Here is a 16,208-nt window from a genome sequence, read left to right on the forward strand (position 1 = left end):
TATCATTTCATGGATCATGATCATCCTTAGAGGCCAAAAATAGAGCCATTGTATACAATCTGTGAGGTACCATCATGGACACATCCTTCATGATCAACACATCCACCTTACTAACGTTTATCACGATTGCCTCGAAAAAAATACATTTATCATTATTTAATGTTTTTTCATAGTAAACGCATCCATACAAGACAATCGATTTGGTTACGTTCATCTTTTTGACAAGAGGATCGATATCATAGATGAGTGCAAAGCAGTGTGTCATTCATCACTACTGCATCCACTATGGAGGCCGAGTTTGTGGCATGCTTAGACAAAAAAAAAAAAAACTAATTTGCTACGAAACTTTATTTAAGGGCTTGGACGGTACCATAAAGCCGCTAAAAATATTATAACCATTTCGCAATAATTTCTCTAGAAACAATGTTGACAAGGACCTTAAATAGAGACAATATAATCCTCAAGCAAACAACATAAGTTACACATAGACTAACACACATGAGTCAAACATATAATCAGAAGTACTTTAAAAACTACTTTTCTTTCTCTTTCTCACAATCTCGATCATCTTTTATAAACCATCCAGTGTTTCCAACAATCTTATAAATCTTCCAGCGTTCCCAATAATAAATCTGCTAGTTCAAAGATTCAAAATAAAGAATTCAAACATGCTTAAAAAAACTAAATTTGTAAACATCAAAAGCATTGCTAAAGGCCACATGTTGAGACGTCCAGAAAAACTTACGTCATCATTGGGTTTCAAACAAATGGAAGACGGGGTTTCCAAATCCCGCTGATCATTGGGATCATCGAATCCCCCTCCTGGCTGAGCAACTTCATTTTTGTCTGGTGAATGGGACTTCTTATCAACATCTGTTTATTTATTAGTTTGATTAAATAAGAAACCCTAGGGTGAGGATATTTTAATATGGCTGAAAGTTAAAAAGGAAAAACATACTTTCTTCTTCTTGCTTAGCAGAAAGAAATGGCTGGGTTTTCACGTGAGGCTTTCCCTCTATGGCTATGCTATCTTCTTTTTTCATCTTAGCAGGTCCTGTTTTATTGTTTTGCAGCGGTTGAGATATGACGATGATCGTGGAGAGAATGTTCCTTCAAAATTCAACAGATAGAAGAATTAATAATAATCTGTGTGCTTTAGGGTTTAATTAGGGTGATTAAAATATTTCAATCGTCATAAAATAGATTAAAAAGTTTAGGGTGATTGAGGGTTTCGTTTCATGAAAACACTCTAATTTCTGGAGAATAATTACAAGCTAAACAGAAGAGATTAAATTATGGACTAGATTTGAAAAAGGATGAAAATAACTGAAAGTTAAAAATAAAAATAAAAATTCAAACCGCAAAACAGTGAAAACGAAGTAGATAATGAACCTGTGACGGGATATGGAGTCGGGGATAAACTAGTGCAGATCTGTGAAGAACGATCGCGATGTGGGATGGGGAAGAGTGATACGGTAAAATAAATTTGCACTAAAGAGTTATTTATACACAAGATATATGTAACTAAATTTCCTATTTTTACTCTTAGCATAATCTTATTTTTTTTTTTTTGGGAAATTTTGCTAATCTTGTATTTTTTTTTTTTGAGGCCTGCTAATCTTGTTGTTACTGGGTGGGTAGTAACGTAATCCATTCCCTTTAACGTCATCGTAATAAAACCACAAGTCAAGAAAACAAAAAAATTCAGGGCCCGTTTGTTACAGATTAAAATAAAAGTGATTTTGACATAAAATAATTTAGAGATTATTTTTTAGAGATTTTACGAAAAATCAGAATCCATTTTGCGTTTGTTTACCGTAATAAAAATCACTTTTTTTAAAAAAATAATTTAGTTTGTTTGGATACAACTATATAAAAGCGATTTTTTTGTTACAAAATTAATTCAATCTTTATATCCATATTTTCTCTCTCCTCTAAAAAAAATCTATTTTTTGAGAAGCTGCTCTCAACAGCTTCTCATTTGAAGCTGTTTTTAGATTTTTTTTTAGATTATGATTTTTTTAAAAATTTGTAACAAACGGATGCAATATTTTGAAAAGTGATTATTTTCTTAAAAAAAGTGATTTTTCCTAAAAAAAGTTATAACAAACGAGCTCACAATCTCGACGATAGAATTTGAAAATACAATCAAAATACTTTTTACCCTCTATCAAGTTTTTCCTCTCTTTTTCAAGTTTCCTTCTCTGGTTCAAGTTTCTTTCTCTGTTGCAAAGCTTCATCGGCGTCACGCATTCAACTCTGTAAAGGCACATTTATACTCAAGTTCGTTTTCCTTCCTTTTCTCCTCTGCTGTTTTGATGTTTTCTAATGTAAGAACTTTTCTTTATCTTTCTGTTAGGGTAGGAGTAGAATACCTGGTAGTTTCCACCGTGATAGATGGTGATTAACGGCAAAGTTTTGTGTTTTACTTTTAGGACCACCATTTTTACTGTTTTTATCTTACTTTCAAGTGATCTGCTCTTGTTTGGTGGTGGTTTGAACTTAGAAGTTCGAACCTAGCGCCACCGTAAGTGGGGGTCACCGTCATTTTAAGTTTTCCAACCTTTTATCACATCTTTTGCTTTACTTCTTAAAACTCTTACATATAAATTTTTTATTGCTATAAATAAGGTGTTTTGAGAAACCTAAAACATTATAAAAAATAGAATTCTAATAGAGATTGATTTAACTTTTTATATTTGAAAATTAATTACCATGTTTTTGCTTTACGTTTGAAAACTCTTGACCATTCTTTATGGCTATAAATAAGGTTTTTTAGCAAAACCTAAAACATCACAAAAAAGAGAATTCTAATAGAGATTGATAAAAGATACACATCGAAAAGAGTCATGGAAGTAAGCATGAAAAGAAAAGCTCTTGTGATGATGTTAATGATTATTTTAGTTGCAACACAAGTTGAATGCATCACTCCATCTCAAGAGTTTGCGCCAATTAAGCGGAACAAAATAGCTTGTGAAATGAAGTGTTACCTTTTATGTTTGGGGAACCCATTAGGAGAAGTTTTTGACGCGTGCGTGAGAGATTGTGAGAAGAATGAATGTGGTAAGAACAAAAACATTGTTATGATTTTAAAATCAACAATGGTGTCTAGATTTATTTACTCTCTTCATCTTTTATTGTCTTTGTTTAGCAAATCTTTATATTATTATGGAAAATGCTCTTTGGAACAACAATATATACGCACGAGAAGCGACAAACTATTTACCACCCTTGGATTTTTATTCCTTTGCCCTAACCAATTGAATTCTCTCTCCCATGTTTTACTCTCCATCACATGATTTCCACTATTTCCGCCCGTTGCCTTTCGTCTAATGCTACATAGCACTTCTGTATTATTATATATTTGTTTTTTTTAAGGGATATTTGTTTTTATTTTGTAGGTGATCGTGCAGTGCATGCATAAATTGATTCAAGCATGGAGCATTGAAACAATAATGAATAATGTGTGGTTATAAATAATAAATAATGTTTATGTTACGTGAAAGCATTCAAAATAAAATGTACTCAAAGAATTGATATTATGTCAAACTTCAATATGTTTTAATTTACTATGCCTACTTTCTATTCTTAAAGTCAACTTTTGCTTATAATAGTGACCGGAGGGAGTAAGTATTAACAACAAATTTGAAGCGGTGGAGTTTGACTAGAAATTATAAGCTGTTTTTTATAATACAATTACTAATTTGGAGAATTTTTGATACCATAAAACAAAAAGGAGGGTTGAAACACTCGCAAATTAAAAGATCTATAAACCTTTTCTCAAAAAAAAAAAAAAAGATCTATAAACCTCTACTATCCAACCAAGCATAAACGCAACACATATCCCCGACACCACTTTACATGGGTTTGGAACTGCCTAAAACCAAGACTGCTGCAAAATTGTTTAAAATCTCACAAAATGAACCTATAATTTTTAATTTATTAATTTTTTTCAGGTGAGTCGTTGCCCACCCCAGCCTATGAAGGGCTCTGCCATTGAATCTACCCATGTGATTTACTGTTGAAAACCACTTCTCCTGAAAATGAGATGACTTAATAAAAAATTTCAACCTTAGATTATGTGAAAAAATGGATGGTCATATGTTTATTGGCAACGTTATGGTTATTCTTTTTGTCGATGTTTACAAATGAAAGATAAAAATTTGGGATCCACACACTTTATATCAATGTAGGTGAATGATCCAAGTTATGTTGAAGCGCATAACTTAGATGTTTTCTTGGGAATCCATACTTAGAGGTTATCCTACTCAAGTCTTATTAAATGCATGATTTTTATGTCATTCTAGGAATTAAGAACTGATTATTTAGTGCTTGTAATTGCATCACTCGAGGAGGAGCATTGTTCAAGATTGAAGTTGTGGTAAAACAAAAATATTAGTTATTACCTTTGCTTTATACCCATTATTCAATAATCTTTTGAGTGATTGCATGACATAGATCTCCTTTTTTATGAATTTTTGGTTATTTAGAACAATTCATGCCTGTTATTGTTGGTTTTATGGATATGTTGTATTTTTTTCAATGACGGATTTCAAAGTAGAAACACTGGAGGTGAAAGTTGGAGTTTCACCTGACTCCAAGTACGGATCAATGATGATGTACGAATTTGAATCCAACAGAGGTATAGCTTGGAGCTGAAGTTTATGGAGTCTCTAATGATTGGAAGTTTAATGCAATGATAAGGAATATGTTGATTACTTATGGATAAGGACTAGAGCCGCTTCCATGAGACATTACCAAAGGGCACAACATGAAAGACAATGGTAATGTAAAAGGACAGTGCATTTGTTGTGCCAAGGGGTCCGAGTTTAGTGGCCGTTTATAGCAGTTAAACCTAGGAGCCAATTTTGATCGTAAAAGCCAAATTTCAACCTTCATCCATTCCATTTTGAAGATATAATAGACAGTTCTTAGTTATTTGGAGTTTTAATAGCATTTTGAGTGAGTAAAGCAACAAGTTCTTTTTTCTTTCTTGAATTGTAATTTTCCTTTGTACTACCTGTCGTCTTAAATACGAGAGAAGATTTTTTTTTCATGTACATTGAATTCTAATATTTAGGATCTAAGGGAGTAGACTCTAAACTTATCTACTATCAATTATCAATTATTGCATGAGTTTGCTTAGTTATGTACTTAAGCTTATTTTAAACGCGATAATCTTTAAAATAAAACTTGATCTTTTTTTTTCTTCACTTTATTGTCAAATTTCCTGAGCTCAAGTGAGGATGAGAAACTACTTGTTTAATATGATAAACCTTTTTATGCTAGAAAGAAATAAAGACCTTGAAATAATATTTCAAAGTTTATATATATTTCTTGTCATAGGAAAAAAAATTAACCTTTCAAATACAAGAAATGGTTAGGATCTGACCTTTATATTGTTTATATATATATTTGCCCTCAATTTTAATTTATATGTTCTTGGCTTCATATATTGAAATGGTGACGATTCATATTTCGAGATTTCCTACTCTGGTTGCTGTAGCACAGGAGCTGAAGAACGAAGAGGAAAATGCTAATGGTTCAAGTTCAAGTCTTTCCAACTCTGAGGTTATTTTAAGTGAAGGTGCACACCCTATAACAGGTAAGATTTGGTGAATCGTCACAGGATTAGTTTTTAGGCTTTTTTTACATTTCATATTTTGTACTTGTTGTTTGATGTGTTTATCTGGGCATCCTTTTTTATTACTGTTATTATGGTTGTGTTCACTTAAATTTTAATGGATCTTATTTTGCCATTTTTTTTGGAGGAGAGTGTCAACAAGAAATTCTGTTTATAATGCAATGGTAGACAATGTTTGCAGTGTGCTGATAATAGAAGACATGCAGATCACCTTAAGCTTATGTATTAACAATTTGTATATACTAGTTAACTGTAGAATGGATTGAAGAGGTTCTTCTAATTAGCGTATGCTAAAGTATTTTGAGGCTGCAATTCGAGTTCTTCTCTACATCAAAAGCTACCCTAATAAATGTGTTTATCTCATCTTCTGAATTATGATTGTTGAAATCAAGTCACTGATTTCTCTGTTTTTCTCTGCTTCTATCTATCCCTTTGTGACTTGTGAGGCCCCGTGGATAGTCTACGCAGTTTATGATCTACATTAACACAATCACTTTATCATTCCTTTCTATTTGAGATGATAACAAATCAGCCATACCAATTGTTCAGAATCTCACCTTCCCCTGGCTCATCAAATGGATTGAAAATGATTCCATTTGATCAGAGACAAAGTTCAATCCGAGCTCATCAATCTGCTACATATTTCCTCATCTACTCAACTTGTAGATTTGCACACTAAATCACTCTACTACTGCATCAGTCACTCATTTTGTGTGAAAGTTAATTATCTTGTATTGAACTTTATTTTTTAAATTCAGGGTTTAGAAGCAAATCTGTCACTGCTGCTATTTCTTCTACTGGAGTATCAGTTTAGCACCACAATAAGAGTAATACCGAAGTAGAGTCAGGGCTCTTTCAATTTAAAAACATTGAGAATATGAATTATTATGATACCATGCTATATCATTTTTAGGAATAATAAAGTGAATGCTTACACAATTTAACTCCTTAGATATTTTAAATAAAAGTTTGCTTGGAATAAAAAAATTATTTCAACCATATGTAGAGAATCACAAGAACTAAACCATCATAATCATAAATCAAGGTGTATACAAATATCAAAGAAAAATCCAACAAGTAGAGGGAATGAAGTGTCATAATAAAATAAGCTCATGATCAAATTAAATAACCCTTTTCCTTATGAATTTAATCAAAGTACGAAATCACAAGAAGTATACATTTACAGGTCTCACGCTGAGCATCGGTTATGTCGCACAAGCTCCCAATGTAATTTCCCAAAATCTTGTGCTGTTTTTGGGTCCACTCTAGCCGTTGAAGTAAACTCAAATTAACCAACAGTTGAACGGTTGTCATCCTTTGCAGCTCTTGAGCAACAGAAATCTTGATGGTTCAACCTTTGATACATGAAAAACTGAGGGCAAGCATGAGACTTATAGATCTATACGCCTCGGTAAAATCATTTACATCTTTTGAAACCAGGGGGGCAAAGAACACAGGTGATTTAGCCTTAATTAACATATCATTGATAAGTGTGAAATGACGCATCTCAGACCAAGCTAACACATTACGCAAATATTGACACACACTATCAATTTCTTCAACACTTTCAACCAAATTAATATATTTCATGATAAATCTAATTATCTTGACATAAACTTAAACATGAACCAAAGATTAGTCCTATTTGTATCAGCTCACTTGAAATAAAACCAAACATGGAAATCATTATCATCTTCAGGGTCACACCCAGATATCTCTTTCGATTTACTAATAAATTTAATCCTAAAAGTATTATTATTTACTTCTTTAAACAACACCCTTGTTTAGTGACTGTGGATTACAATGAGGTGTCTGTGAACTAAACACACTTATGGCCCTTTCTATTTCAAGCGAAAAATGGCTAACTATAGTGAAAGTCAGCTTCAAAACACACAATACACCTTCCAAATGAGTCAAATGATGTTTCACCAATAAACACCAATCTCCTATGGAAATTTGACTTCCCTGGCCTAATGTTGGTTTCTGCTATCGTTTATCAACTTCATTTTTTCATCATTATTATTTTTCTTGAAAAGAAATTTGACTTATGGTCATGGCTAAGTTTGTTGGTTCTTGATCACGGTTGGAGAATGCCCCTCTCAATCTAGTTTTCTTTCCTGTTGTTTCATAAATTGTAGGCAATGTTCATGTCATTTCCATTTCTTAATCAAATCTGGAGTTTACTTGAACAAAAAAAATAACAAGAATTAAAAGAAAAACACATATAAAAAGATAATAATTAAAGAGGACTCAATTCCAATAATCAAGAATTACATATGAAAACATTAAAAAAAACAAGGTAATGTTATAATGCTAGGCCATTTCCAAAACATTTATTTCATGATATGCTCGAAGCAAATAGCCAGAACTATGGTATGATGCCAATTCAGATCTCAAGTATTTTTTTATCATTTCAACACCTACCAGGCTACCAATGAAAATATCAAATTGGAGTCTCAATCTAAAATTTTCAAGCTACCTCATCTAAATCTAAAACATCTTCCCTCCTTGCATTTTCCGCAAGGCAGAAAATATTTGAAGCGTCGCATTCACTATGCAGTTCTTGTACCATAACAAAATTAAATCAGTCGGAAACCACAAACTTTCCACCTTGAAAAGATCACAAGTGCCTAAAACACCGAAGATAAGGGTGAGGTAAAACAACATCAAAGGCATCAGTCATCAGCTAAATCACCAACCTTAAATAAAACACATGGGTCATAGAAAACGGAGAATTTATTCTAAACTCAGACCATACAAAATGGTATTCAAATGTTTGCACATGTTAGAAACTTGTGAATCGGGATGATTGCAGTTGTTCCTGAGGAATGTGATTACAGTTTTACAAAGATCACGAGAACCAAGCATAGTTTTAACTGCTTTTATTTTTATGGGATCAAATGGTATATCAAGTTTGTTTTTTGGGTCATACCTAACTTTAGGTTGCAGATTACTAATACAGTCGGATATATAACTGTGATTACCAGTCGTCCCATAGAAAAGAAGAAGAATACAATAGCCAAACATTACAAGGATGGAAGGCCAGTCCAACTGAGGAGCATTTGAAATATCAATGTTGTTTTCATGAGCCTGTGATGGTAAACTCACAAAACGAGGCTTGACGCCGGTTGCATTCAGAGCTGCCTCCACGGAGTTTCTGAGTGAAGGAACCACTGAGCATAGCATAGATCCAACAGAAGCACATAACTCCTTGTTATTATTCTTAAAATCTTTGGTAGCCTTATGATATGCCATACGGAAAGCCAAACCATTGATGTCACCTTTTTCATCTGGGACATAGAAGTTGCATTCTGTAAAGAATCCCATCTTGTTGATGATTTCAAACTGCATATTAGGTTGATTGGTTGTCGGGAGAGTTGTGTGATGATGCATACTTTTTTTTTTGGGATACTAAAGTAGTGGAAGATGCAAGTGTGATTATATAGTGTGGTGTGATTTATATAGTGGGCGCCAAATTGTTGTGAATTCGATGAAAATCAGACCAATAAATATTTGATGTGTGGAGCAAGTAATAATTAAGCAACCAAACAAAGTGTATGGAAGTTATAAATACAAGCAAAGGTAGAAAACAACGAGAGAGAAAGAAAGAGAGAACACACAAATTTTGGTTATCCAGTTCGGTCCAAAACTGACCAAATCTGGGGGAGAGAGCAGCCCTCCATTCCACTATAATGACGAATAACTTTACAAAAGAGATATCAATGAGTTATAAGAATAAGTCTCCCGCCTAATACTACCCAAAGCCCCAATCTCTTCCCGTGACCAAGAGACTCAATCCTAATAATGTTTCCCAAGGTGAATCAACTCAACCCTAGTGTTTTTCACCCCCTTTATCTCCAAGTTTACTCTGATACAAAGGTCTATAAATATATTTATAGAGAAATATAACTCATAAATTTGGAACGAATATACACTGAAGATACGTTTTTTTTTTCTCGTTCAGTGAAATAATATTTGCATCAAAAATATAATATTCCCTTTCAAAATATATTTGCATCAAATCGTCCTTCATACGGTACAAAAATATATTTATTGTCCATAAATATATTTTCAGCACAAAATATATTTGAAACAAATCTTTTATATTTTTAGCAACAAAATTCTCCATCCTTCAAATTTTGAGTCATACTACAACATTCTCCACCAATAAGAATGATCCCCAAAATAATATTCATCTTACATCCGTTCAATTTTCATGATTTGACCGTTTGCAACCTTTAAAATTGAAAATTGTTTCGAATTTCAAGACTGTGGGGTTTCACCAAGGCTCTTTTACTAAGAAAAAAAACGATATACTAGCGTAGCTATCCACTATAAATTCATTGGTTATAACTTTAGTGGTATCTTTTTTTTTTTAGTAAAAGAATTAATAATCTAGTGGATAGCTAATAATCTAGTTTATAAATGATAGCAAATAAAATAGTTAATTGAATTTGTAGTGTTTGGTAAAACTAGTGGTTAATACTTCCTCCGTCTCAAATGGGTTAAATTAAGGGTTATGCTAACAAGTGCTCTAAAGATATTTGTTAAGGAAATCAAAAGTAGTAAGTTTGTATTAGATTCAACAATGTTTTAACTTCTAAAAAGTCAAATTTATCGCTTTTCACCATATGACAATGCACAATTTCTATTTTTATCCTCTTAATTAATGTCCTAAGGGCACTCTTTAACATTTCACTTAAACTAATGATACATTTAATTAATTAATACTAAGTAATCTTATCACTATTTATCTTAATTTTAACCCAGTAATCTTCTTAATTTAAAAAAGTTACTCCATCCATCTTAAATTATATGACGTTTTTGACATTTCACACGTATTAAGAAATATAATTAATGTTGTTTTAAAAAGAGATATTGTGAGTTATTTTATAAAATTATCGTTAATACTCCCTCCGTCCTAAATTGTATGTCGTTTTGGAGAAAAAAATGTGTCCCAAATTATATGTCGCTTTACAATACCAATGAAACAATAATGTTATTTTTCCTATTATATCATTAATTATTTATTACTTTCTCTTCTTTCAATTCTTTCATTTATCTTTCTCATATCATTTATTAAGGACAATTTTGTAAAACAACTCATAATATCTCTTTCCTGTTATACCCTAATTTTGGACCTAAAAATACTTGTTCAATTCTTCTTTTCTTGCATTATAAGTCATTTGATTTGTCTCTGATCAATTACATCTTTCTCTGCATTTTATTTCAATATTACTTGCAAAATTCACATGCAAGGGTATTTTAGTCATTTCCTATGTCAAAATTTCTTTCAGTCTTTTAAAAATTTGTTTGAGTCTTTTCATTTGGTTAGAATAAGTCTCTGTTTCATTCTATGTCAAAATCCATTTCAAAAATTGCATTTGAAGTCGTTTTGAGTCAGTTTTGCCCCTAGGGGCATTTTGGTCTCTTCATGTGTCAAAACCCTGTTTAAATCCTAAAAATTGTCTCTGAGTCTTTTAATTTTGATTGTATGAGTCTTTGCTTCAAATTCTTGTAAAAAATCCATTTTAAAATTTGTATCTGAGTCAGTTTCAGTCGTTTTAGCCCCAGGGGCATTTTGGTCATTTCACTCGAAATTTCGGCAGAGAGAGGTTACTTTAAAGTACCTCATTTAGGCCATTGGTTCGTTTTAGTCCGTTTTGTCAATTTTAATCGGTTCACTTTACGTTATTTTCCGGTTACCAATTTTAATTCAATTTTATTTTAATTTTCATTTTAGTCCTAAAATTTCTAATAATTGCAGTTTGGTCCTTTAAGTTTAGTTAATTACATATTGGTCCTTTTTGTCCAAGTCTTAAGTCCAGGCACAGGTGGTGCTCTCTTATTGGTCAGGGTCCACATGGCAGTTTGTTACAGGTCCAGCAGTCACATGTGTCAGCTATAAATAGCCAACTCATCAGTCAAAGTCATCAATCCCATTCATTTTTTGACAACTCACCAAAAACACTTCTCACTCTCTCTCTCTCCACAAAAACGAATCAAACGCCAGAAACCAGAAGAACTTGCTTGAAGTTCATCAAGAACTTCAACAAGCTCCACCGTAACTGAACCGGTAACAACTCAAAACCACCGTAACCGAACCTGCAACAACTCGAAACCACCATAACAGAACTGTACAACCACCACAGCAGTCATCAATTCATAGTAACACCGATCCAAAATCACCATAACTCGTCACGAATTCCACTTGAATCACAACGATTCAAATCGGAGTCCGTAACAAGAATCCAATTCCGTTCAAATCACCACCGCACATTTTATCCAGAGATTCACACAAGTCATCAAGGAACAATCACAAGGACAGAGTTCGTGTACGAGATCGCAAAAAAGGGGTGAAAAGAAGGAAAATCAACTTGAAGCGAAAGAGAAAGAACAGGTTGCGAATCAAGCGAGGATTCCAGTTCGTTCATTCACAGGTAACAACATATTCTCTCTACTTCTCTGTGTTGTTGTGATTTTGTATGAAACTTCTTGCTTAGATCTAGCCAGTTTGCGTACGTATTTCTCAAAGATATCTTCAGATTCGAACGTAGGAGGAGAAGAGAATCATTTTCGTATAAAAAAATTGTTGAAATTAACAAGTTTTGTTTTCCGGTGTGGCGGCGCCTCCGGCGGCCACCGCACCGGAAAACTGCTCAGGTCACCTCCTACCTTCGTTCTGGTGAGTTCTGCAGTAAGAGTGAGAGGGAGAGAAACTTAGAGAGAGAAGTTAGGGTTAGGAATGGTTCAAGAAACCGGTTCAAGGCCTTATATAGGCCTGTGAACCGGTGCAACCCGTTTCCAACCCGCTCCAGTGGCCTCTTAAGGCCCAGTAACTAACTGCCATGCCTGATTGCTATACACACCCCTGTTTCCTGCGTTCTTGCTGCAAAAATTGCTCACGGCACCCCCCTGCCTTGCCTAAGAATTCTTTAAAAAATTCCATAAATTTTTCACATGTTTGTTGGTATTTTTCTTGACCTTTTTGTGATAGTTTTGTGTGTTAAAACCTAAGAAGGATATATATAGTATTTTCTTGTTAATTTGTCTACTTTTTTTTTCAAATTTGTGAAGTATTTGTGTGTTTTTGAGTCCAAAAAATCCTTTAAAAATTCCTAAAAAATTCCTATGTGTTCTTGATCTTTTTTTTTATATTTTTGTGATATTGTCATATGTTGAATCTTGGTTAGAAAGTGTGTGGTATTTTCTTGTTAATTGTTTTCTATTTTTGTTAAGAAATTGTGAAAGTTTATATGTTTTGATGTTTAAAAATGCTTTAAAAATTCTAAAAATTTTCATACACATTTCTTGATAACTTTGTGGTGTTCTTGTGTCAATTTTACATAATAAAAATTGGTGAACGTAATGTGGATAATTTTCCTACTATTTTGTGATATTTTGTGTTAAAAATGAATGAAAATTTGCTTGATTTTAATCCAAGTTGCTTGATAAATTTTGGTGACCTATACCACTTGATCCCATAGAGTTTAGCCACTGTTTTTGTTTGATACTAATGCATGAGCATGAATCTTGATTAGTTACTTAGCTTACAAGTTAGTTGTGTAGTTAAATAATGCAAATATGCTTAGGTTTGTTTCTAAAATGTCAAGTTAGTCATGTTGCCTAAGTTCCCATTCCAAAATTTGATTCTAAACCTTTAAAAGTGTATTGGAATGTGAGAATTATAGGTCACATGAGCCTTGCACTTCATGAACAAATTTTAGGCATGTTTGCACCCATTTTGCCTTTATCTTGGTTTGTTTTCCATCCTTTATGTTATAGTGCCTTTCTTGCTTTATTTCTTTTGATATTGCCTTATGCTACTAACCTTCTCACTTCATGTTTCATATTCATCATAAGCATCTCCATTTCATCCCATATTCATCTCTATTTTTCTTGCAATTTAGTCCATACAAAAATTAGAATGTAAATACTTAGGAGTTCGTGTAATATTTTACTTTTATGCCATTTTAATTTCTTGGCAAAGAGGCCATAGAATGTAACTAGGGCATGATGTAATAAGGACAATGGACTCTAATAATGTACACCGACACAAGCACCGACACATGCACACACATCACTATAGTATATAGCTAGAATATGCATGTTTAGATGTATGTTTAGGATTGTATGTTTAGATGGATGTTTAGGCTTTATACTTAGAAAAATCAATTTTCCAAAAAAATATGAATAAACTTCACTCAAACCATTTTCCAAATAAACCTTGGGATCAAGATCCCATAGTATTTTCCTTTTCTTTTCTTAAATAAAAATCTTAATGAACTTTAACCATACTTGGACCACATTTTGCAATTGACTAATCCCACCTCACTTCTTTCATAATCTCATGCCCTTGAGGCCTCTCTCTCATTCTTCAAACTCCAATTTTCAAACTTAAAATCAACCAACAAAAACAAAAACATTTTTTGGAAGAGAACTACGGTGGATTTGATCCCTTAAACGGGTACGTAGGCTGTAACGCCCTCCTTTTTATTTAATTATTTTTATTAAGTTAGAGTCTATTTATGTGATTTATTTATTTATATGAGGTGTTAGTATTTTATTATGTGGCATTATTCTATTATTTATTAGAATATGAGAATTATTAGAGTAAGTAGATTTGGAGGTAGTTTTGAGATTAGATGTCTTTTTATGATTTAGTCGATTTATTTTGATGAGTGATATTTTGTTATGTTATATGTTGGTATTTACTAGAATAATATATATATATATATATATATATATATATATATATATATATATATTTTATTTGTTAGAGATATATTTGTTATTTGATATAGAAATATATTTGTTATTTGTTAGGGATATATTTGTTATTTGGTATAGAAATATATTTGTTATTTGTTAGAGATATATTTGTTATTTGATGTAGAAATATATTTGTTATTTGTTAGAGATATATTTGTTATTTGGTGTAGAAATATATTTGTTATTTGTGAGAGATATATTTAATTTAGAAATAAATAAGATTATGAGGATTATTAGTGTGAGTTGAATTGGGGGTTAGAATAGAAAGAAGAATAAGTTGTTGGGCCTAAATAGATTTGGGAAGAATATTTTAGTATATTATAAATAGAGAAGCTTAGGTTAGAAAGAGTTTACCTTAAACCGCTTTTTGGAAAAGAGGAGAACAAGAAAGAAGAGAAGAGAGAAGAGAAGAGAAGAGGAGAAGACCTTAGGAAAGAAGAACGCTGCTGCTGATTCAGGAATTAATCTAAGGTGAGGGTGAGACTATCTTGCATTAATATTAAGTTGTTAAATCATTAGATTACATCTAACAAGTTGGGGAGAGTTTGTGAGAATTTGAGAATTAGGGTTTTGAGAGAGATTTGATGATTAGATGATGAAAACTTGTTGAATTGATGTAGAAATTGTGTACAAACCTTAGATAATCATTAGGATGAAAATTAGAATCAGTTTTGAGGTTAGCACCATGAGATTAGGTGAAACTTGAAGAAAATCTGCATTCAGCCCGAATTTTGATATTAAAACTGGTATTGATCGGTGCGGAATTGGTCTTAGGTGTAAACACGAAAGTTGTAGGTATGGATGTTAGCTTTCTAATGCCGTTGGTCTCACGTCAAAACGATATATAGAACTTGAGTTATGGTCAAATTACTGCACGTAGGTCACAGTAAATTTTTATGGACTTTCAGCACAACTTTTCCGAATTTAAAATGAAAACTGGTATTGATTGGTACAGAATTGGTCTTAGGCGTAAACATGAAAGTTTTAGATAATTTTGTTAGCTTTCTAGTGGCTTTGGTTTGACGTGAAAATGATGTTTGGTCTTTGAGTTATGATGAAAATACTACAGGGAGGTCTTAGCGAAATTGTACGGTGACAGCATTCTCTGTTTCATGTTTTTGCGTTTTGTTCATATGTTTCTGTTTTGAATTGATCTTTGTTGTAAACATGAAAGTTGTTGATATTTGTGATATCTTTCCAGTAGATTTGGTTTGACATGAAAATATGTTGTGGATAATTTATTATGTTTTTACAAAGATACATAGTGAATTATTGTTGATGTTTAAATACGATGTTATATGATGTTGTTGATGATTGATGAATAATGATATTATCATGCGAAGATGTTGTTGTCGTCAATGAAGTCGAAGTTGTTTAAGTTGTCAGTTGTTATGAAGTTGAAGTTGTTTAAGTTGTCAGTTGTTATGAAGCCGAAGTTGTTAAGTTGTAAGTTGTTACGAAGTTGAAGTTGTTAAGTTGTTGAGTCCATTGCATACTCATATAAGTTGGTTGGGGGCTTGATGCCCTGGAATGCTTAGTCATTCACACGATGGTTGAGGGCTTGATGCCCTGGAGCTTTTGCTCATTATGTTGGGGGCTTGATGCCCTGAAGAGCCTATTTACGCTCATATAAGTTGGTTGGGAGCTTGATGCTCTGTATTGGTACCAAATGCATTTGCATATCAAGAGGTTTTTAAGATGATTTAAGATGTTAAGATGTCAAGTTGTCGAGTTGTCAAGTCAAGTGTCGAGTCGACTATGAAGTTGTTTAAAATTGAATATGAAGTGAATG

The 16,208-nt window shown here is 32.6% G+C and overlaps 2 protein-coding genes across 2 annotated transcripts; both read right to left on the minus strand.

Annotated features, from left to right (window-relative positions):
• Nucleotides 1-367: 367 nt before the first annotated feature.
• On the minus strand, nucleotides 368-1,198 carry LOC146945164 (uncharacterized). Its single transcript, XM_085748827.1, has 3 exons — nucleotides 959-1,198; nucleotides 746-873; nucleotides 368-632 (listed from the first exon to the last, which is right to left on the minus strand). The coding sequence occupies exons 1-3, from the start codon at nucleotides 1,041-1,043 to the stop codon at nucleotides 534-536; spliced, it is 312 nt and encodes a 103-aa protein (XP_085604953.1). The 5' UTR covers nucleotides 1,044-1,198; the 3' UTR covers nucleotides 368-533.
• Nucleotides 1,199-6,994: 5,796 nt separating this feature from the next.
• On the minus strand, nucleotides 6,995-9,048 carry LOC146945165 (uncharacterized). Its single transcript, XM_085748033.1, has 3 exons — nucleotides 8,386-9,048; nucleotides 8,124-8,206; nucleotides 6,995-7,249 (listed from the first exon to the last, which is right to left on the minus strand). Exons 1-3 carry the CDS (start codon nucleotides 9,035-9,037, stop codon nucleotides 6,995-6,997), a joined length of 990 nt encoding a protein of 329 aa, XP_085604159.1. The 5' UTR covers nucleotides 9,038-9,048.
• Nucleotides 9,049-16,208: the final 7,160 nt, after the last annotated feature.

The sequence above is a fragment of the Medicago sativa genome, chromosome 2, assembly GCF_051527215.1.
Source record: "Medicago sativa cultivar Bolivia chromosome 2, Bolivia_mono, whole genome shotgun sequence".
Classification (NCBI taxonomy): domain Eukaryota; kingdom Viridiplantae; phylum Streptophyta; class Magnoliopsida; order Fabales; family Fabaceae; genus Medicago; species Medicago sativa.